Source organism: Truncatella angustata (genome assembly GCF_020726525.1).
Source record: "Truncatella angustata strain MPI-SDFR-AT-0073 chromosome Unknown BKA67scaffold_6, whole genome shotgun sequence".
Lineage (NCBI taxonomy): Eukaryota > Fungi > Ascomycota > Sordariomycetes > Amphisphaeriales > Sporocadaceae > Truncatella > Truncatella angustata.
Window position 1 is genome coordinate 1,465,006 of NW_025763386.1, and position 22,461 is coordinate 1,487,466.

A 22,461-nucleotide genomic window follows, 5' to 3' on the forward strand; every position below is an offset into this window, starting at 1 on the left:
AGGTTAGATTGGCGAGGTTGGGGGGTTGAAAAGGTACGGGAAAGACGTCATTGCTTTCTCTAGTTCAAAGGGGTTGCTGGGGAAAGGATGCATCCTCTCTTCCTTTTTCCATGGCCATGTATGGGATTTTGACTTTCTGATGTTTTATTTTATTTTTATGTTGTCTTTTTTATCTTGGGGATGTCGATAGTATAGGTACTATTTGTTGTACTGTTGCTCTACCGAACGTCTTTTCTCGTTGCTTGGGATTTCAAGCTGTCCATTCCTTTCTCCATTCCTATGGTGCTCGCATCGCACCCCTACATTCTTTTTGAAGCAGACGTTGTTTGTCAATCAGGCTTGATTTCGTTCGGCATTTCCAAAGTTCGAGTGCCCGTTTTTGCGCTATACTATCATGCAGGAACTCGCTTCGGTCCCAGCGACCAATGTACGTGCAACACTAGATAGTCCTTCCTAATGGGCTCTACTAATACGAAGTGCCCCTTGGGATAGCCCTTTCTACATGAATCTGAAGTGACGTCCCCAGCGGGAACGGCGGCCTCGCCCGCCTCCACCATCAACTCAATGCAGGAGGTGGACTACTTCACGGCCAAGGCCGTCCCGATCCGGGCGTCCATTGCCGGCCGCCCAGCCGCGATTGGACCCTTGACGTCCTCGCCCTCGCCATTCTCCCCTAGGTCTGCACATGACAGTGTTCTGATAACGCCGTCGCAATTCCCTCCCCCGCCGGGGCATGCTCACCCAAGCGTCGTGTTTCGAAAGCCGCCCACGCCGCTCGCCGCTGCAGCGGTTCGTGACACCAGCAGCAGTAGAATCTCGAGATACGCATCGCCACGACAGACAGTATCGCTAGTATTTGGGGGAAGAGAGTCCGTGATGTCGACCACGCCCTCCTTGTTCCCACAACCGCCGTCTGCGAACGGGAAAGATGCCCACATTCGACCCCTGTTCGCAGCAGCAGCAGCAGCCCGAAACTCGACCCTGTCCTCCAGCTCCTCCTCCTCGTTGGCAGGGCCGACACCACCGCCGAAGGAGTACCACCCCACGCTCTCGCCCATAACGAACGACTACTTCTCCCCGCTGGCACCCACCGTCACCTCCGTCCAGGCGCCGACGAGCCCACGGCAGCAGTCGCAGCAGCCACCACCACCGCCGACAGCCACGGCCGGCATCACACGGATCACCAAACCCGTGCCCCTGGACCTTATGAGGGAAACAGGCGGGAACGCTGCTGCTGCTTCGTCGCCGGATCTACCGCCGCTACCACCGCGGGACTCGCTGTCGCCCATCTCGCCCCACAGCCCGGTCCTGAACCCGGCGCTAAGCCCGCTCACCATCCGGACCTTGACACACCTGTCGAACACGGCGCTGCGCTCCCCCAACCTCATGTTTGTCGAGCAGCCCGGCTGCCGGCCATCGCATGCCGACTCCACCGCGAGCTCGCTGACGAGCGCGCAGCGGGACCGGCTCAGGGAGATGAAGAGGGCGTACGACGAGAGACAGGGGCAGTATGAGAGGGGGGGAGATGAAGAAAAGGGTGGCTGGATGACGAAACAGAGGGAGAGAGGGGGCGGTGGTGTGAGGACGTACCTGTGGGTCGGTATCGCAATCAGTGTGTTGGCGCTGGGGGGATCGTAGGCTTGGTTGTTGCTATAACTCTTGCGCAGGGCGGGAAGTAGGCAAGGTAGAGCGACTTGACCTCTGAGATATAATGATTTTACGCCGCCTGATGTATGTATGAATTTGAAATGTGCATACTCAACCAGGACAAGACGCTCGATGAGGTTTTGTAGCGCGAAAATCGACCTCCTGCCAGATGGGTGTATCAATTTTAGGGGTGGGACCTAGACTAGTAGAATAATGAACATGGATTACCATGGCATATGTTATGGACTGAATGTCTGGTTTTTGGGACCTTGGTATAACTGAATGAGCAGCCTGAAAGACTGAGTAGTGCTATTACCATCTATAAACACACGTCAACCCCCACCCCAGGAAATGATGGAGGGAAAGAGTGTACTGAAGCTTACCTTCTTCACCTGGATTGTTCTGCCATAGCTCTGCCATTAATTCATGAGGCATCCGCGACATCCGCTCCAAGCTATCGAACAAGGTAGATTTGTAGTGGAAATGGCCGCGGTACAGTCGAATCTACCAGCACTTGTTTCGAAGCAGAGGGTATATATATTTATGCAAACATCAAAAAGACAATGCCCTATATTCATTTGTCGACTTGTTACAACAAACATCTCTTGCCTGCGCAACAGCCTCTTCAAATGCCCATTTCGGATAAGATAACTCCCATTATGATTGTGTGGCCTGTCATGAAACCCGCGTTTTTCCGCTATCGTAAAATCAAATGCCAAAAGTTCTCCCCGGCAGTCCTTCTGGCATCTCGAATATTGACCTATCGAGACCAAAGCGAGTCAGACTAGGCTTGCTTTGACCTGTACTGCTCGTGGTTAAGGACTGGGCCAAAAATTACTTCGTACACGTCTTGGGCATCCCCGCCCCGGTACATGTCTTCAGGCCGTGATGACCGCAAGGCAAACCGCAAGGCTGGACACGAACATGTTGTACACGGTATAATATTATAGGATAATACACTTGGGTCGCTGTGGATCCTTGTCGCGTTCTCTCCTTTGTCGTCTCCGCTTCTTGTAATAAGATATTGAGTACGGATCGAAATCTGGCTCTTCTTGGAGATAGTTTTCGCCAGCATCGTCTCTTCGAAGCATTTGCCTGCAAAGGTCCACGAACACTTCATCGACATTTGCTACGTTTTGTTAGCACCGTAATTATCAGATGGGAGCGACCATAAAATTGCCAGAATAGAGCTTCGGGGAAGAAGCCGGTGCGCTTACTTCGAGTTCTTGCGCTAGACTCATAATAAGGTGCACCCCATCTTTGAGATAGGGAGAACCCTTTAGTCCGTGGAACGTTCCTCTGGTCCTCGAGATCTGCCTTATTTCCGCAGATCACAATAGGGACATTCTCATCGTCCTTGATGCGAATGATCTCATCACGGAGACCTTGAAGTTCGGCTAGCGATGACGCAGACGCAATACTGAAAACCAACAGAAAACCTTGGCCCGTCTTCATGTACAGGTCTCTCATAGCAACTATAGCCGGGTCAGTTTCACATGCACACGGGGAGACTCTTGGTGACGAACCAAATTGCTCGGTCCCTGCAGTGTCGAGGCTGTCAAACAAGTCAGTACGGTGGGGAATATCCATTTGCGGCTGATCAGTTTGTCTCACATTTCCAGAACGACTTGCCGACCCTGATGCAAATATCGTCAGTCGGTTTGTCTAGCTGCATGGGCGAACATATACTCACATCGACTGAGACCTGAGTTCGGTATGAATCCTCAATAGTGGGGTCATAACTTTCTATCCATTCGTTGTGCACAAATTGAGCTGTCACAAAAGTCAAAACGTCAGCCTTTGAACCTAGTAATGTAACGGCAGGACGTTCGGCCTTCATTGGCCAAGGACCTCGAAACGCGTCAAACTCACCAGTCAGACAGCTCTTGCCGACACCACCTACACGATAATCTCCTGGTTAGCATGCTGCAATCTCATGGGAAAAGAAACCTGCGGATCCTCGCAGCTCGAAAAGACGAATAGAGAAGGCTCACGAACCTGCTCCCAACACAACGACGTGGTATTCACGGCTGCTGGCATGTCAGCTTTTGCGTAACATTTGAAAGCCGCGGTTGGCTCGGGAGGAGATAGACAAACGCTGGCTGGTAACGTCCCTGGCGAGGAGGCATGGTTTGCGGCCGGCGCGAGCAGCGCGCGGTCAATGTCGAAAAAGAAATTCCAATGCCAACCGGCCGTACTAGGTTCCACGAACTGATCGCCACCTCACGTCAGGCCACTCTCTGTCGCTCTCCCTCTTCTCTCTCTTATATGACGAGGCGACACAAAAATGGGTATTGAACCGCCTGAAGGCGTCGCGACCATGTGCAAATGAAACGAGGTTAATCGTGATCTTCTGGCGCAGATTGGAAATTGTCAGATTTCGGGATGATCCGCACGCGTACCCTGGCTTTTTATGGGCGTGATAGCGAATGAGAACTACCCGTCCGGAGGTGGGGGATGAGGTCCTTAAAACAACGAGACCAGTGCCTCTCTCAGAAAGAGCAGCCAACTGCAACCTAAGGATTCTGGGCTGTTCTCCTCGAATTGGTCGTGTGGCAACAAGCCTGAACGTGTTCCGAGTGACGCCAAGTTCAATATAGGAAATGTAGTTTCACTTTCCGTATATTCTAGACTTTCAAGATCGTTTGGATGGACCACCGAAGGAACCGAGACTAGGCGAATTGGTATCTGAAGCTCCAAGGGAAAGAAGAGAGGTTTTGAAGTTTCAGGCCAGGAAGAAGCTGCACTCAGACAAAGACATACACGAGTAAGTGGCAGGATGCACGATGGCTGGGTATCCGGGGAATATATTGCGCTTGTTCCGTGCGACGGGCACAATGAAAGTTTCCCAGGAACATGAGCATGAAGGAGACTGGTTAGAAGACCCAGAAGCAGTAACGACCAACTAGAATGCCCAGCAGGGATTATTGGCTGCACAAAACCCCAAAAGGCTCCAATTGCTCCAATTGCTCCAAAAGAGCCCCAGAGATGCACACTACTTTTGAAGCCATTAGCGGACGACTTACCGAGTCCAATCCCTGATATGGAGACATTCCAAAATTGGGCCCCCCAGTGTCCTCCGGGAAGGGTAAGTGACTCAATGGTAGGGGCTCGTCATCGAAAATACAGTAATCTAGCTTGCCAGTGAGTGCACAGGGCACAGGTCGTACGTGTACTTGTTTGGGCCTGATAGGTCTCTGTCCAGGTCCTCAGGTTGGATCTGACCCTTTGCTTTTGTGAATTTGAGCGTTGTCCTTCCTGCGTCGCACTGACAGCGCAATTGAAGCATCTAATGCACGGATACCCTACGTATCACATGTACTTGTATTTGCATGTACCAAGTAGGTGTGCTGCAAGCAAACGACACTGCAAGCCGCTGTGGGACGGACGTTGACTCTTTTTTTCTTCCTTTCCTTTTCCTTTCCTTCTTCCGTTTCCTTTCCCACATCACGTACTAAAATAATCCCTAAAAAAAGGTCCGGGCAGGCAGTCTTCTGTTGAGACGAGATTGGATCAACTTGATAGAATGGCTTGAATGGCTGCTTGGCATCGGCGCCGCGGCCAAACATAGCTCCTTATTAGTATGTATGGGAAATCAGAGTAGGGGGAGACCTACCGGCCCTATTAATGAGGGTACGGAGAGACAAACATTTTAGTGCATATGTGGACTTGACAAGTGTCGCATCGCCGAATCGGACGAGTCAAGACGCAGTGTGATGGGGCCTTGCGCAGCCCCATGAATAAAGACGGTAAACTTGCATGCACAGCGGTTCACGCCAGCCTCGGCTTAGCTTGTGCTCTACAGCTTGCAGCGACGTAGCTGGGCATCACCGGTCTTATCCTTATGAGCGAAAGTGTGTGAATTCGAAAAGTATCCGGACGAGTACGTGCTCACAATTTAGAAATGCAGTGCAATGTCCCTTGAAGGGAAGAGGAACGCCTTGCGACTGTGCCTTGCACAAACGCACGAGTACTTTGCCATGACGCATGTTGTTCGCTGCTTTTTTTTATTTTAATTTTTTAATTTTTTTAAATGAGTCGCATTGGCGGTTGCTCAGTTCAAACCTTGTTGAGATGCGCCGTATAGTGGGCATCTTCCGGCACGGAATGCCAAGTAAACTCTGATGTGCCGACGGAAGCCCCAAAGCAATGGCCAACATGCGCTTATCGAACCGGAACGCGTCTGGATTCAAGACAAACTCGACCCTCGTCTGAGCCGATGAGTGCTTGCTCTTAGGGGCTCATCACCTGACAAGCTCCAGCTGCGAGAGAAAGGCAGTTGGCTAACTAACAACGAGTCGGTAAGTTTAGCTCAGCTTGTTCCTTGCATTTCCACGAGGGATCATCTCCGATGGGAAGCCTTGAAAATGCGCAGCGAGGAGCACAACTTGTGCGACATCATCCACCAACGTTCCACTGAGCCCACTGAGAGGTGCCATTGGCAAATAAGAAGAACAAATAACCTCTGGGATGTGAGCCGACCCTGACCATCGGAAGCCACTTACCATCTCCCCGGAGTTCTAGTTTCGAAAGAACATCCCTAAAGGCTAGGTTTCTCCACTCTGCTGTTTTGTTTGCTAAGCTTGGTTTTTTCTTTCCTTTATTTCTTTCTTTCTTTCTTTCTTCCTTCCTAGGACGCACCATGGTCATCCTTGGTAATGCTGACTTGGACTTCATCGACGTCATTCAATATATCCGAGTCGAGTCTCCAAGTTTTGTATGGGTCAATGATTAAAGAAAAGACCCTAGTCATGTAGTCATCATTGGACCAGTGTCCTCTTCAAAGCAGGGCCGTTCCTGAATTCCAGCAAGCCAGTCAGACGGCACTTGAGCTATCGATTCAAGCGTGGCCAATTGGAATTGATGCCGTTGAGATCCAGGCGAGCAGTGAGTCGACCATTCGAAATTGTGCATACCATAGATCTTCAAATGCAGCTTTGAAATCATCCTCGCTTGCGTAGGTCGAAACCTTTGGTGCATTTTTATGGTTGTTTGGCCTTCTGGCGCTGAAAGTGTATGGCAGTCAAGATCCGCAGGATCCGAACCGAAAGGTTGACAGCAAAGTTAGCATCTCCAGGGCTACAACACGACCGCATTGTCTTGAGCACCCCCGCAAGTGCCACATCGACGGTGGTCTACTTTAGAATCCCAGAATGACCAATACGACGCGAAGTTCAATTGAAATGACAGCCTGTCTCAAAGCTCATTCTCGGCTTACATTAGGGTTCTACGGCCCAAATCGGATTGCTTGCTTGGTGCGATGCCCATCAATCAGTATCGCACGTAACGGGTCACTCGAAGCATGTAATGAAACATCTCCGTTTGCTCAATACCAGCTCATAGCATGCCATGCCGTCCATATCGCGAAACCATTTGCACTTGAGATTAGAAGATGTCGCCTACGAAACCATCAATGGTCTAGCCCCACCATCCTTGACGATGCCTTATGGTTACCCCTCACTGAACCCTTCTAGCAGATCTCACATGGCGAATCTCTCCGAAAGCCACGTGGTTACTAAGAACAGAATTGAGAGATCTAAGTTTAGACCGCTCACAGTTCGAAGAATGCTACTGTGCCAAATTTGTTCTCGAACCATTACAGATGGAATTCCCTCAGTTTAGACTTTGTTCGTTGTATGCGATGCACTTCAGCCCCGTCTAACACCTACAAAAATGGCGAGGATTATGCATCGTGAAGGTCAACTGAGCTAGAATCCATTCGGAACTCGGAATTAAGCCACGACAATAATTAGTTCTGGCGAGACCCGAATCCTTGTCTGTTATGGTCATCCTCCATGGCCCCTTCTGGCAAGTGCTTCACCTGTGATTGACATGCGCACTGCATTGGACAGGATCATGATCTTGCTTCAACCCTTCAAGCTCCATCTTTCCAGGTGTAAGCCGCGATTCTGTGCTTTGTATCATTCCCAATCTTCAGGGAGACAGGGGTTAGAGAGTCACATATTCTCGCCTGGCTTTATCCTGGAAGCCTCTTATTTACCGAAAACCACAACAAACTCATTGACCGCAGAGGCCGCTCGCTGCGCACAATCCGTCCTCATAAATGTACAGTCTGCTGCAGAACAACGTTTCAGCAACCAAGCTCGAGGGGAAGGCCTCCGTGACGAGTGACCCCCACGGCGCATGGGTACGGAATTGTTCGAGACCCACCAACAAGTCCACCACGTGGTATGAAGAGCAGGTTTGGAGCGTGTACACAGCTTAGAGAGGGTTTATGTAGGGAGGATGTGCCAGCTGTGCAATTTCTAACAGGTAGTTGATACTCGATGCTAGCATCAGATCAGAAGATGCGGTCGCTGCAATTCGATGACCGCCATGATAACCTACGGCGCAGGGGTTGGAACTTTGATCTCTTACCTGCTGGTGGCGAACTTGAACTCTATGCCATCTTTGACTTGGTTGTTTGCTAATTCGTCGAATGTCAAGCGGCACTTGGACGCTTCAGTATGCACCTCACACGTCCTGAAGAGCAACATGGCATGCGCGACTAACAAGCCAAAGTCGAAGAATGATTTGGTGCATATTAGTGGTTCTTGGTTCTGACTACCGTCTCAGAGCTTGATGGATCGCATAGAAGTATCCATCACTGCTGCCGAGTCCTTAGAATCTATGGCCTGGTTAATATGCAGCCCTGCAAAATTTTCGAAGGTACTATACCGATTATCCTGGATGCTCCCAATGAGGCAGCTATACCGCAATACAAGGCGTCCTGCGGATGTTAGTAACCGATTTAGATTTTCATATAGAAACTCACCAGCAACATTGACACCACCTGGCCATGATGACTCCAGGTTGGGAATCCCCTAACCTCCAGCTTTGACGGTCTCAGGACATTGTAGCTGAATTGATGAATGTATCTCAGTGCCCAGTCGAGAAGGGACATTATCTGAGTCGTGATGGTGTCGGAGGCCAGTCTTACCACTAGAAAAGCATGTACGGGGGCTCTTACGGCCAAAGCATGTATCGACTGATCATGCGAAACCATCGTGGCAAATGACTGGTCCGCTGGCCTGTATGGTTTGAGCTGCGTGGTAGATCGGTGGGACCGAAGGAGTGGTTGGAATGTTCGTAATAAATGATCAACTAAGGTTAGTCTAGGGCAAAACGCAATGCTCTATTAGAGAAAGAACCCATAGATTATGTGTTACTAGTAGAAGCGGGATTGATGCCAGATAAGGACGATAGTGTTCAATGCAAACCAACGGGAGCAACTGCTACGGCAGGAAATAGCTCCCAACGAAACGTGAAGTGACCTCATCTGAGTTTGGATCCTGGAGATAGATACGTTCTTGTAGCCGCTGATTATGTGGTTGGGCCTTGTTATCTTCGTGGAAAGTCTTACGGTCCATAAAATTTACGGTCCCCTGGAGTGAGGGAAGCTGAATTTCAAACGATATCAATACAAACGATCCACCTGCATATGTATTCTGCATTCGCGTGGCGTGAAAGGCGAGCAGGAGCCCGGTGAACCGAAGAAGTAGGAATGTTCGGATTATTGCAACAGACAGCGTAAACAAAAGTGGCGCATAATACACAGATTTCCTCCGGAGATCTACGAACATCTCTCATGATAGTCGGGTTAGTGATAATTATCTAATTGTCGCCCACCTGCTCTTACCCACTCCATATTCCATGATGAGATAACCTCTTTTTTTGAGGGGGGGGGGGGGGGGGGGGGGGGGGTGGTACAAGCACTGAGCCATAATAAATTATCTGTATAGGCACCAAAATGAAGTATCTATACCCCGAACCCAGTGACACTCTTCACTGTCAAAGACAGCTACATGCACAAGGCATTCCTCACAGCCTTCCCGCCTCGCCCCTCAAAAGTAGCCGTCCCCTGGTTTCGCGAGCTCAAGGACTCACAGACACGTGTTCCATTGGCATGTAGCCAGCCGATACGTTACGACCATCATCGGGAGTCCGTGTCTGTCCTGCAAACCCTCCTGGTCTTATCATTGGTGACAACCGGGTTCACCATAGGGTAAGCTGAGGGACACATGGATCGGGAAGCCATCACTCCCGCGCAAAGAACCATGGAAACATCGCACTCACAAAGTCTGTTCCCGCATCTCGCGAAACTTTTACACAGATCGATCGTGATTGAGTGTATCCGACTGGCTGGTGTGACTGGTCTGGGCGTGGGGGTCTGGTTTGACCATGGTGTGTGTGGCTCTGGATGTGACATGCCACATTCCCTTTTCAAATCGCTCCTACCCTGCTGTCACAAAACCAACAGGCACTGAAAAATAAGCGAGATTGAAAAACCAAATTTCTTGATTGAATGCCGAATGTGAACTTGATCCGTTGATCTAAAAACAGCCACCATTTCAACTGTATGCCAACGATAGAGGAAAGATTGTCAACTCCAGCAGGAGCAGATAGTTCTCTCATTAGATTGGAAGAGATAGAGCTGTGCTAGAAATGAAGAGACGATAAAGAAAGAAAAAGGTATATCATCCGAGTGAAAATGAACCGCCCATAAAGAAAATCCATATTGTGCTCCATAAACCATGCCAGCCCATCACTTCAAAATGCCACAAGACTGCAAGCCCTAATTATCATTTCCCGATTCCATGGTTGCCCTTTTAGGTGTAGAACAGTTCAAGAAAACAAAGGGCAAGAATCGGCAAAAGTTGTAGGTGAATAGATGGTCCAATGTCCCTTGAAGTTTGGCGACACCGGCAACAGGCCACTTGTTTTAACTCCGTCCATTGGGAAATAAGACTGGAAATGCAGTCTTCACCGTTCATCGACTTCAATACACAACAGACACCATCCCGCATGAGTAGCTAGCTCAGGATTTGGTCGAAGGTCAAGCAAGCCTTGCGAAATCCGTTATTCCATATGCAATGTGCGCTCCCATCCCATTGATCCTATTCGCCCTTTTGATGTGAAAATGCCCTTCAATGACGATTGTGCCTTATATTTTTTCTTTTTATGGATGTTGTAAACGCCGCAGACGCATCTCGGTTTTGCCATGACAAGATGGCAATGCAGTAGCTGGCTCAACATTTTCATGACAGGGAGAGGCTTGACTCCCCTCTGCTGCTCAAGAATGGTGTGATTCCATCCCCCCAGAAAGACAGATGCTCTATAACGCCGAAATCCGTCTCGATACCCAAGAAACTAAAGAGGGAAAAGGGCGGGGGGGGGGAAGAAAAAAAGAAGAAAAAAGGAGAAAATCAAACACATACGCTGTGAGCTCGCTGAAACATGCGCTGTTATAAACCCGACAATGCCACTGAGATGAGACGCTGAGGTGAACCCATGCTTCTAAACTTCCGCCCCATCGGTCAAGGTGGAGTGTATGAATAAGGGGGAATCTTTGAGAGAGATGATGCATGCGCCGCAAACGCTGATATACCATGTGAAAACACAACCATTGCACCACAAATGCCCCCGAGATGCAGTAGTAAGCAAAATGCGCCACCGAGTTTCCTTTGAGACTCAGACAAACAGTTGGCCGCAAGCCAGCCGCATAGATGGGCATCCCACGTAACCAATGATCCAACATAATTCGATGAGCCATATGCTCTGATGCACCCATATGAATGCTTTCCCAAACTCCATACAACAACTCAATATCGTGATCTGCATTTCGCTTCGATTATTTGCCCATCATGTAGGATGGGAATCCAGAGGGTGTGGCCGGCATGGGTGAAGCCGTGCCGCCAGTTGACAATGGGCCAGGGTAGCCTGAGTTGTTCCACATGCTAGGAGAGTTGGTACCGTAAGTCGCTGTGGAATATGGAGCAGTATGGCCATTGACCATGGAGGAGGGAGTTGCTCCATAGCCCGAGCGGCTGATGCCCGGGGGGCCCGGTAAACCTGGCGGAGGGCCATTTGCAGTAGTAAACCCGTTACCAGATCCAGTCATCATGTTGTTCAACCCAGCCATGGGAGTGCCACCTCCCTGTCCGGGGCTCTGGCCTGAACGAACACCAAGCGGGTTCTTGGAGAAGCTCAAGCGAATGCCGCCTTTGACACTATTGTGCAGAAGCTGGCCGTACAGATCGTGAAGCGCCTTGGTGGCGAAGGAAACATCTTCAAACTCAACGAAACACATGGGTCCATTCTGTTTCGTTCTGAAGCAAAGTCGCTTGTAGCCACGTTGCTTGGAGAACATTGCCTTCAACTCTTCCTCGGACGTATCGATCGGCAGATTACCCACATACAGAGTGTTGCAAGGTGGGTTCTGATCTGCGGGATTGACCGGTGGGTAGTTGTGGCGCTGGAAGGGCGGCGGATTCGACATCTGGAAGTTTACCGAATGACTGGCGTTATTCATGATGGTCGGCGACATGGTGTTGCCATGAGCCGACATGGGAGCCATATTTGGATGACCGTATTGGGGCACTGACGCAGGGCCAGGGGAAGTAGTGTTCAAAGAGAGATTAGCCATTCTAGAAATTGGTAGCTGAGGTGCTGTTGCTCGTCGACCTTGACCAGGGCCATTTTCTGCAAACGCGAGTGGGTTGTTCAACAATTCCTGGGTCTCCTCGTCCTCAGCAGCGTCATGGATGATTAGACTCTTGCTTGAAATACGAGCGCGGTCGGTCAAATGGTTGCCGATCGGAGACTGAGGCGAGAAAATGTTCTGGAAATGATCGCCTGATGCAGGATTTGGCAGCTCGGTGGTTCCGTAGAGTGAACTCAGCGGCGGGGAAATCCTCTCCATGGACTGGAAGCCACCGTTGAAACGTGACGGTTGTCGCGACGATGGTCCGGATGAGGCTGTGGAGGAACCAGTGCTAGAGGCTGTAGAACCTGGCATCTCGCTTGGAAACATCCTCGACGAAGATGGACTACTGGATAGAATATCGACAATCATCTCGGCGTCTTTAGAAATAGACTTTCCATGAAGCATTTCCTTGGCTTGCTGCGCGCCAGCAGGCGTCTTGAACTTCAGGACCGCCGATCGAAAGTTCTTATCGTTAGACTGTTCAGGCGATAATACCTCCACGTCCACCAAGTCCTTGGAGAAAACGACCATGAGCCTCAGCTGGTCTTCGGTCGTGTCCAGCGGTAGGCGACGGATCAGGACCGGCGACACTTGCGCTGGGTTCGCGGGTGTGCCGACGGGCTTCATGGAGGCGTCGCGATCGAATGGGCTATTTGCGCTGAGAGACAGCGCATACGGTGACTGCGCAGACAATCCGGTGGATCTGAAGGCCTGCGGCGGCGGTAGAAAGGCTGGCGCAGCCATGGTGGCCTTGGTGGTTGTCGTTGTTGTTATCGTTGATGTCGTGGTTGCGTTGATAGCACCCACAAGAGTGCTGGTGGTTGTGACTGGTGCAAATGGATCTGCGCGGATCATTGACAAATTTGCGTACGGAGACCTAGATAGGGTGTTTGAAGTGGTGCCCAAAGTGCTTTGGCTTGCGGTCATACTTTGCGGTTCATGCGACTCGGTTAATCTCTACGGTTCGTTGGGTTCGCAGGTTTTCGTGCCTGGCGACAACAGGAACTCAAAAGCGGCGATCGCGCTGATCAGAAGCGTCGCAGGAGTTGAGGAGTGGGCGGGTGGGCACGGTCGTATGTAGGTACCAAGTTCGGTCTCTGTGCAATGCGACACCTGGGGGTTGGCTGGGCCGGGTTGCGTTGCGTGGTGCTGCGTTGCGCTCACCAGAGGATAGGGACAAGGAGGAAGACAGACGGATGCACCTGGAACATGGACCCAGGGCTATGTGAAAGTCTGTCGGTATCTGGCCCAGGTGATGCGCGGGCAATGCAATCGTGCAGTGCAGCTCGAGTATCGAGTCGACTCGACAAGTCTGAGACGCGCGACTAGTGAAAAAATGGAGCAGAATGACGATGCTGCTCGGGAGATGGACGCGCGATAAGACAAGCGACGGAGGAATGCAGCAGTCGCTTCGAGGAAAAAGTGGTAGAGGGTAAAAAGTTGGGGGTTGGAGAAAGGGCCTCGAGGGTGGGATGGTATGGGGAATTTGGGGGGACGGGAGAAGCGAGAGAGTGTGTGGTTGATTCAGTGAGATGAGACCTTTCAATGTCCAGTCGCCTTTGTGTGCGATGGACGATCCGACCGTCAATCCGCAAAGCAAAGTGCGAGAAAGAAAAGAGTTTATTTAGAAAGAGGGCTGGCGGAGACGCGGGTTGCCCGTACTCCGTACTTGTTGATTGCTGGCCCGGAACAGTCTGTAATGTAAGTTTTAAGGTACGGATGGAAGAAACTTGATTAGTTACGCAGTTAGTGGTCAATGGAATCCGATTGTTCACGGGCAATTTGGAGTGCCAACTTTAGAATGAGCGCTCTTGGACTACGGTAAGTTAGGAGATTGAGCTCAAACTGAGATGGGTTATGGGGGGTGCAGGAGATGGAGGGTGACCCGAAGTTCGAGCTGCGGGACGCGATGCGCACAACTTCGAGGCTTGAACGGCCGAGATCTTGGGAGGGGGGTCAGCCTGCTATCCTGTTTCCCCTTCATTCTTGTCTGTACTCCGTTCTCTCTCAGGTCTTGTCTCTCGCGCCTTGAATGGAATCGATGCTGGCTCCTTTCAGGTGTGCGTTTATGGATCACTTTGCACTAATGCTGCTTGCTGTTGGCGTGACGCAGCGCTCATTCGTCCATTCTCATCCCCCCAAAAAATCACCTCAAGCTGGTCGAAAGATAAAAGGCACACTAGATACATTCCAAGGCAAGCTTGAGTCTTGGACCTCGACGGGAGGCACGAGCTAGGCCTAAAGTCTAGCAGAATGCAGCTGCAGAGCCCACCAAACTACTGTTCATTGCCGGGGATAGTGGATGGGTGGGCTGTTCGGGAGGTGTAGGTGGGTATCAGGACCAGGGTGATTTGATTGATGACAGGCACGAGAGGATTTGGTACCTGCACCTTGGTGGTTGGATTGGGACATTGGCCCGCATGCAATTCATTGGGTGCTTTTGCTGGGCGACAATCGTAGTGGTGGTTTCTCTACTAAGTCAGTATGGGTGAAAGAAGTGGCACGGTATATCGAGGTACTCTGTAAGTCCTGTGCTATGAGGACTTCAGTTGCTTGCTTAAGGCCGAATTGCACCATGGTTTAAGCTGGCTTCTAGGTTCGCGTACCAAGTATAAATCAGCCTTTGCATTTGGGAACGGACCGTTTAACATTTCCACGGTCCAATCCTTAGCGCCATAGGAAGGGGCGTAGCGGAGGGCAGTTCTGGTACAGTGAATATCTACTAGGTAATAGAACACATGATAAGCACGCGAGCCTTCGAGGGAAGATATGGCCGAACAATGCTTTCTTGCCACGGCATATATCCACAACGCTGCTTCCCGCCATGAAACTCGCCAACGGGTCATAGAAATGCTATTTTTCGCCTTGAGAACCAACGTCGCTGAACTGCCGGGGGTTGGGTTAAACCGCGGAATATGCGACTGTGGCTTGCATAGCTACCGTTAGATATTCTGGACTGGGGTTTTCCATCTCCCCATCCGTGGCCAGCAGTGCTACCACAAAAGTCGCTTAAAACGTGCCGAGCGTCCTTAGGACTCTCATGACGACCAAAGGCAACAATGCGTCAGAAGCCGGATCACCTAATGCTGTGAGCAGATAGCTTGTCATTGAGGTATTATCATGTTAGTAAATGCAAGGAGCTCCTGGTTCCGCGCCCTTGCGTTGTTTGAAAATGAAGTACTTGGGGATTGTCGAAACCTTATTCGAATCGCTGCTTATAAGTAGCCAGATGATGACAGGGTATGCCCAGCTTGCAGCGCTGATTGTATATATATATGTATATATTTAGATATTTTATGACATTTGAGTTAATGTACCAACCATGACTTGGTCTGGGAGTGAAATGTTAGAGATCGGGGCACTGCTGGTAGAAAGGTAGAAAGTAGTGAGTGGATCAGTTGCCGATTGACACAGGCAGGCTCATCAATTAAAGTGAGGATATATGGGATTTGATGTTACGCGCTCGTGATTGCCGCGTCGTCACTGACTTTACTCTTCTCGAAACCAGCAGAACACCGACCTAGCGTATCTACCAAGTCCTAGACATGACAGGCTTGAGTAAATGTCAGCATCGTAGACATAATTGCGCATCGAGCCCAGTGCCTCTTATTGTCGCACTGGATTTCGCCTCGATTGTTGGTTGGTTGGGGGGCGGCGCGCGCGGTTTAAGTTAAGCTCACATGGCGAAAATCAGTATTGCGAGACAGCACGTTACCAACAATGAGGAAGATTCGGAGAATGTCTTGCGAATTGAAATTGAGCCGGGCCACTACTACTGAGTTTCTTATGATCCTACATTTGCTCAGTCATGGCCTATCAGAACTATCCAACGAAGCCCCGAGTCTAAAATCTCGTGCCTGCCCGGGACTTTGCGAGTCCCTGAAGTTGGGTTGTCTGTCATCCAGCATATTTGCAGGCTTTGCTCACAGTCTCAAAGTTGACAATTGACAAGCGTTATGCAGAATTGAGTGTGACCCCAACTCTGCCGACCGGTGAGAGGATATGACAGGGATGTTATGAAGACGGTGTGGGGATTTGTGCTGGTGTCGACCCTGGCACAGTCCCGCCGTTCAATTGCCCATCTCAACCTTGGACAGAGACGCATTGGGCGTTGCAGGGTTGCCATGTGTCTATGGTGTGCAGGCACTTCGGGTTGCCTTGCCCGCCAGTGGTATCGTGCTCTCTAGGGCTTTTGGTAACCGGCGCCTAGGGAAGAAAGCAGTTGGCGAGCTGAAATGATAAAGCAATGACGAGAGACATTTCTGTCTGAGACATTTTCTGGCACATCGAAACTAGTAGGATGAAAACAGCGTGGGAACACAAGAAATGGACGAAGTGGTGGTGGGTGTTTCCTCAAGAGTGTGTTGTCTCTGTCGGCTATCGCTGAAGGGCCTGACGACTCTCGTGGCATAGCACAAAGAGCAATAACTACGTGTATGCTGGTTTTCAATCGTCGCAGATCTGGTTAGCTAGTCGAAGGCTCTTGAGTTCATGGTAAAAACATTGCGGCGGTTTTGTTCAGCTACAACTTAGTGGGTAGTAGTATCCTTGACTCGACGGGGGCAGGGGGGCCACATTCTGTTGGAAGAAGACAGAACAAAAAGGCCTAACGCCGAGATGATGATCAGCCAGCCTGGAATGCCAGAACATGAACATACATGCGCCCGTTCTCGACAATTGAAGCCTCCTTCAAAACCGTGCGTCGCTTTAGCGCGTATGGAGATGAAGACTTGGAACAAAACGTCATGCGAATACAGGTCTGGAGGAGAGGCTCTCCAAGTTTGTTGGATTCCGTCGGGTTGATCTCCACCACACCTGCTGGAAAGAATAGAGCAAAAGTCAACCAAGTAGACTTTGAGATAGAAAGATCTGATTGGGTGCCGAGCAAAAGATTAGCGGCAGGTGAGCGCCCGATCTAGTGCTCACAAGCGCATTCACAGCCTTAGATTGACTTGGCACTTGATCCACACCAGACAAAATGTGCTAATATAATTCTAGAACTTCTTGGGTCAAGTGCACTAATTACTGACGAATGGTATGCTGCGCGGAACCGGATTAAGCCCCACAACATCTTGATAAGTTCTGACTGCTACCCCTCCATGTACCTCCAGTTCTACATCAGTGATCCGTATCGTGTAAGCCTACGATATATCGCATATTTAATAGTAGGTCACAATCAACACGCATCCTCAAAATGTGATCTTCAATACCGGTGCTCCCCAATGATATTTGAAGGCTGCAGCAGGAAAGGGGGGTTTTTTTTTTCTTTTTTCCCCTTGGCTCTCGAGCATTGCATGAATTACAACTCAAGTAAGCGTCAAGTTTAAATGGCTTTTAAACATCAGCATCCCTAGAAGTCAAGAGCAAAGGTGGGGGTTTGCAATCACATTGAGGAGGAATAAAAGAAGAAAACGCTACGTCCCAGACCCTGACAATTCCTGCTAAAAACAATGCGACAGCACACTTTTCAAGTCCGTACACGCGTTTCAACAGCTTCTTCGAATTATACTCCGAAACGAGTGACATCTATTCGAGCGGGATGAAACAGCTGCAGTCGTTGCTTTTCCGAAGCATTCCGTGTCCATCCAATCATCATGTGACCACAATAGTCATTGTACGGATCAACCCCTGGGAATTGCTGTTTCGACATTTCTTATTAGTTTTTCGACAGCGTCCTAGGTATGACCTGAGGATAAGAAATTAGAGTCTTGCTGGCTTATGCGATGCTTTAATAATGATTCACAACCAAAAATCGGGCGAGGGATAGATTTGACACAGGGCACAGCGATGTAAGGTTCGAACCGGGGAACGCCCCGATTCGCACAGCGACCCTCTCATAAGCTTACCAAGCTAGGATTGTCCTGTCTTTGATCGAACTTAGTCCACCTCCCTTTTAGATGCCTGTGTCGGCACTTGATGCCAATAGTAAGTCTGAGATGAAACGTAATTATTGAAACGGTCCCTCTAGGAAAACCAAACGATGATAGCTAATGTAGTCCATAGTTTTATTGCACACAACCGTCCTACGACAGAAGGCTTCGTGCCTAGCAGCCTGGCTAAGACCTTTCACCAACTTCTTGGATTGTGGCTTCAGACCGCCGCAAAACCTCATTCTCCATTCTGAGCATGTCTCAAATTTTCTACCCCTTCTGTACATTTTAGTGTCTTTTCGTCTCCCCATTTTGGTTTCGGGAGCTAGATGAAGCGTTGTACACGCCGTTCTGAACCTTCAACTGCATGGGATTGTTTTATGGGCCGGCAATCGTTCCCTGCCTTAAAAATATGACCTGTGTTATCAGATTTCTGACACAACATTGATCTTTTGCAAATACCACCTTGCGCTGACGCCATGACGGCGGTGAAACATCAATCAAAATCACTGCCTGGTCCCCCGGCTGACCTTGAGACCCCCACGGAGCGCGGGACCTGGTCAATCATTCAAAGGCTGTCTTACAGTATGGTGGCGCCTTTTGGAAATCAGTATGTTCTCTAACTAGCGGTTGGCAAAAGCCACCTCAACCCGTAGGGAAAAGAAACTCGCTCGGCAAATGAGGTTTGATGAAGAGATTTGCTTCTGGTTTTGTCGCCAAGCTCGAATGCGGTTGGACTGCCGGGGAATGCGAGCTGCGTCTACGAAGCAGTCCCGTGTGCTCTTATCATGGACTCGCCTTTGCGTTCGTAAGACCTAATGTAAATATTGATCAACTTCAGCGAGTAGCTAGAACTGGCTAGCTGGATATCCACGTTTGGAAGCCCAGCATGCCCCGTGCATTTTACAGGCCTGGCCGTGGGGTTCTACCGCGGTCCTTGTGATAGGTCGAAGTCAGCGTGGCAGCAAGATCATTTGCTTTCATGAGAACTTTGGTAAGGTTGTGGCGTCAAATATCCCGTGCCGTGAAACTGGCAAACCGGTGACCCGGTATTTTCTGATCAAAGCATGCCAGTTTGCGGGGACATGAACATGCCCGCAGCATGTCGGTAGTGGCTCGCAGTCAGCTCAGGTCTCATGGGACGGCTCGACAAGGGGATAGGGTTTTATGAAGCAATCATCATCACTCATTATTATTCATCCACAAGAGCATTCTAGTTCCAGACGATAGGCTGGACCGACACGACCAGCCCCCGCCGGCGAGTATTTTGGAGTAAACATTGGGCCGTCTCAGGGCTCTATCCCCTTGTTCAATGCCCTTGCCATTCCAAGACATGGACAACCTCAAGTTGACAGTTGGACATCCACTCATCAAGCTCTCAGAAGTATTGCATCAGACGCTGAGCCGGGGGTCAACAAGTCTAAGAACACCAACCACCGCGCTGTATCAATTAGTATCGATCAAGCGCCCGCAGAGACTCATTGCATTTGGCAAAAAATATATTTATCGTTAACAGGGGTGTACAAGGTAGCAAACATTGGATCAAGTTTGCTGTACAACAATCAACCTGATACAAACAATTCTTTGCAGACTCGCGGCAGTGGTAGGGTAGGTAGTAGGTGAGAACTCAAGAAATATATGAAGTGACCATATGTTTGCAGGATTTGTCCAATAGCCGAGTCGTGGCATCGGCGAGGTGACTGTTTTCACTATGCTGTTAATCCGCGGTCGCTGTTAATGTGTGTTGTGGATACTTGCTCTATTTATCGATGTAGCCTTCTTTCAGTTTCAGCCTGGGTGTTTCAGCTTGGTATGTCATAATATGCTATACAAATTAAATCGTTGTGATATGTGCATTGTATAGTGGGCAGAATAAAGACCGCCAAGCGAGGTGGACCTCAGATCGAATGACCAATCATTCATGTATTAGTCGCGTTACACTAGTCTAGGTTAGTCTAGTCAGTATAGACACGCTACTAGTGTAGCAAATATACACAGCGACTTGTTTAGCGGGTGCAATCTGCTGAGGTTAGGTTACATAACTTTGCTTTTGAGCAAATATGTTCCAAAGTTTCGAATGCCATCGCCAAGTTGTTGATCAGTTCCGGAACTAACACAGCCACCGAGTCTGAGCAAAGGCGAACGTTCAATCAGCCCAGGGCGATGCCTCGCTAGGTCCTAACAAAGTTACCAAGACCGCTAGCGACCGACGTTGACCTTTCCCCAAATTCTAACCCCAGATTTACAGGATTGAACCCCTGTTGAGGTCCACTGTAGCTGTCAACCTCGGTTTCTTTCCCCGCATATCTTTCCTCGCGGCATGAGATCAACAAAAATGAGTTTAGTCCCAAAGATGTTTGACTGCAAGCTGGTGCTCGTGTATAGATTCCGCACAAAGGTTTGTCTTTCGTGATCTGCTAGATATCTAGTACATATCTGCAGACTTTGTGTATCCGCCGTGACAACCACCCCCATCAATAACACCACTACCATGTCCACCCCGGTTCCCTTCTCTGAGCCGCCCTGGCTGTTAGGCTTGCCCAGTCCCATATACAAGGACACTCACAGGCGCTGGCAGGCCGCTGTCCAGCCGTTCATCGAGGAGCACCTCACCAGGCAGGCTAAGGAATGGGAGCGCGCCGAGACCGTGCCCGAGCACGTCTTCTCCGACTTTGCCAAGGCGAACATGCTCATCCCGGCCTTGCCAGCGCCCCTGCCGGTCGACTGGCTCAAGCGTCTAGGCATCCACGAGCTGCTCGGTGGACTAAAAGTCGAGGACTTTGACTATCTGCACAGTCTCATATTCGCGGACGAGATGGCACGTAGCGGTCTCGCGGGACCTGGCGGGAGTCTGACGACTGGTTTTGCGTTTGGTATACCGCCGATCCTGAAGTTCGGCAGCAAGCAGTTGCAGGAGAAGTTCGTACCGGAACTTCTCATGGGCGAAAAGAGGAGCTGCATCGCGATCACGGAGCCTGATGCCGGCAGCGATGTGGCCAACATCACGACTTCGGCTGTGAAGAGCGAGTGCGGCAAGTTCTATATCGTAAATGGCACGAAGAAGTGGTAAGTGCCGACTAGTCTCGTCAGTTTTTTCCCTCTAGTTAAATATTACTCATACCACAACAGGATCACCAACGGTATATGGACAGACTATTCAAGCATGGCAGTCCGGACGGGACCAGAGGGCTCCGGCGCAGCTGGCCTCTCTATGCTGGTAGTTCCTCTCAAGAACACGCCGGGCGTCAACATGCGTCGTCTCAAGGTCGGCGGACAGATCTCAGCGGGCACGACTTATATCGAGCTCGATGATGTCAAAGTTCCTGTAGAGAATCTCATCGGACAGGAGGGCATGGGCATGCGGTACATCATGACCAACTTCAACCACGAGCGGCTCACCATCGCTGTCGGCGTAACGCGAACGGCGCGTGTCGCGCTGAGTGCAGCGTTCGAGTATGTGCTGAAGCGCGAGGCGTTCGGCAAGCCCTTGATGGACCAACCCGTGGTACGGCACAGATTGGCGAAGGCTGGCGCGCTCTTAGAAAGCCAGGCTGCATGGGTTGAGCAGTTTGCATACCAGATGACGCAAATGAAAAAGGACGACGCGGATCGGGAACTTGGTGGGCTGACGGGCCTGCTGAAGGCACAGTCTGGTATCGTGCTCAAGGAGTGTGCGGATACTGCTGTGCTGCTCTTCGGTGGAAATGGTTATACCCGCAGCGGACAAGGCGAGATCGCCGAGATGATATGGAGAGAAGTGCCTGGCGCGAGAATACCGGGTGGTTCGGAGGACGTCATGTTGGACCTAGCGGTGCGCCAGTTGGTCAAGCTATACAATGCTAAGACGAAGGCCTTGGAAGCTGGGTCTAAGCTTTAGGAATGCTTGCGAAATTTTTTGAAGAAGGATTGTGTTTTCAGGGGTGCCATTCTGTTTGTGTATAGTACTTGGCATTACTATATCATCTTCCACCGTGAACAAAGGGGGCGTTCTTCGAAATTATTCGTGGTGATATTTCAAGGATTCTTGTTCCTTGATACGCATTTCCTTGGCCGCTCTTCTGTTTCGATTTATTACGCAACAAAGTTCAACAGATGCCTCGGTAATTCACCTGAAGACCCACCTAAGATAGTTATCTATCTAAGCAACCTTCACCAGAATAGAGGATAGCTTTATTTCTCGTCCGTTTCGCAAACACCGTCAATATACCAATTATTGATGTTATTTGTGTTACATGTCTATCAAAGTTCTAACATAATGTGGGTTCTTGACCCCTTCAAGATAATTTTCGTATTAATAGATAATTCATTGGTTATTATACAAGAGAAGGTTATCAATAAGGCAATATAATATTTTCCTCCTCTATGCACGGTTCCCTCTCGGTTTCGATTTAAGGGAACTAGTCATGATTAAAGTAACGAAAAGGGCAAAATTTGCGGCCAGCAAAACCTTTTGTATTT

General features: G+C 49.9%; 4 protein-coding genes across 4 annotated transcripts; 2 read left to right on the forward strand and 2 right to left on the reverse strand.

Moving 5' to 3' along the window:
- Nucleotides 1-394: 394 nt before the first annotated feature.
- On the forward strand, nt 395-1,705 carry BKA67DRAFT_537751 (uncharacterized protein; the record flags this gene model as incomplete). Its single annotated transcript, XM_046100382.1, has 3 exons — nt 395-427; nt 493-1,612; nt 1,668-1,705. The coding sequence occupies 3 exons, from the start codon at nt 395-397 to the stop codon at nt 1,703-1,705; spliced, it is 1,191 nt and encodes a 396-aa protein (XP_045956179.1).
- Nucleotides 1,706-2,513: 808 nt separating this feature from the next.
- BKA67DRAFT_340994 (P-loop containing nucleoside triphosphate hydrolase protein) lies at nt 2,514-3,944 on the reverse strand. Its single transcript, XM_046096302.1, has 7 exons — nt 3,745-3,944; nt 3,646-3,677; nt 3,520-3,546; nt 3,341-3,420; nt 3,262-3,284; nt 2,865-3,202; nt 2,514-2,776 (listed from the first exon to the last, which is right to left on the reverse strand). Exons 1-7 carry the CDS (start codon nt 3,774-3,776, stop codon nt 2,592-2,594), a joined length of 717 nt encoding a protein of 238 aa, XP_045956180.1. The 5' UTR covers nt 3,777-3,944; the 3' UTR covers nt 2,514-2,591.
- Nucleotides 3,945-11,278: 7,334 nt separating this feature from the next.
- BKA67DRAFT_520577 (uncharacterized protein) lies at nt 11,279-12,988 on the reverse strand (the record flags this gene model as incomplete). Its single annotated transcript, XM_046098194.1, has 1 exon — nt 11,279-12,988. One exon carries the CDS (start codon nt 12,986-12,988, stop codon nt 11,279-11,281), a length of 1,710 nt encoding a protein of 569 aa, XP_045956181.1.
- Nucleotides 12,989-20,238: 7,250 nt separating this feature from the next.
- Nucleotides 20,239-22,215, forward strand: BKA67DRAFT_626389 (acyl-CoA dehydrogenase). The gene is made up of 2 exons (XM_046105550.1): nt 20,239-21,069; nt 21,133-22,215. The coding sequence occupies exons 1-2, from the start codon at nt 20,495-20,497 to the stop codon at nt 21,878-21,880; spliced, it is 1,323 nt and encodes a 440-aa protein (XP_045956182.1). The 5' UTR covers nt 20,239-20,494; the 3' UTR covers nt 21,881-22,215.
- The last annotated feature ends 246 nt before the right edge of the window (nt 22,216-22,461 follow it).

Bases quoted from the DNA above. Each gene is read 5' to 3' on its own strand.
- BKA67DRAFT_340994 (XM_046096302.1), bottom strand. From the start codon at position 3,776: ATGCCTCCTCGCCAGGGACGTTACCAGCCAGC. The intron at 3,547-3,645 runs GTTCGTGAGCCT...ATTATCGTGTAG, and splicing joins CGTCGTTGTGTTGGGAGCAG to GTGGTGTCGGCAAGAGCTGT. The intron at 3,285-3,340 runs GTGAGTATATGT...TATTTGCATCAG, and splicing joins GAACTCAGGTCTCAGTCGAT to GGTCGGCAAGTCGTTCTGGA.
- BKA67DRAFT_626389 (XM_046105550.1), top strand. From the start codon at position 20,495: ATGTCCACCCCGGTTCCCTTCTCTGAGCCGCCCTGGCTGTTAGGCTTG. The intron at 21,070-21,132 runs GTAAGTGCCGAC...ATACCACAACAG, and splicing joins GTAAATGGCACGAAGAAGTG to GATCACCAACGGTATATGGA.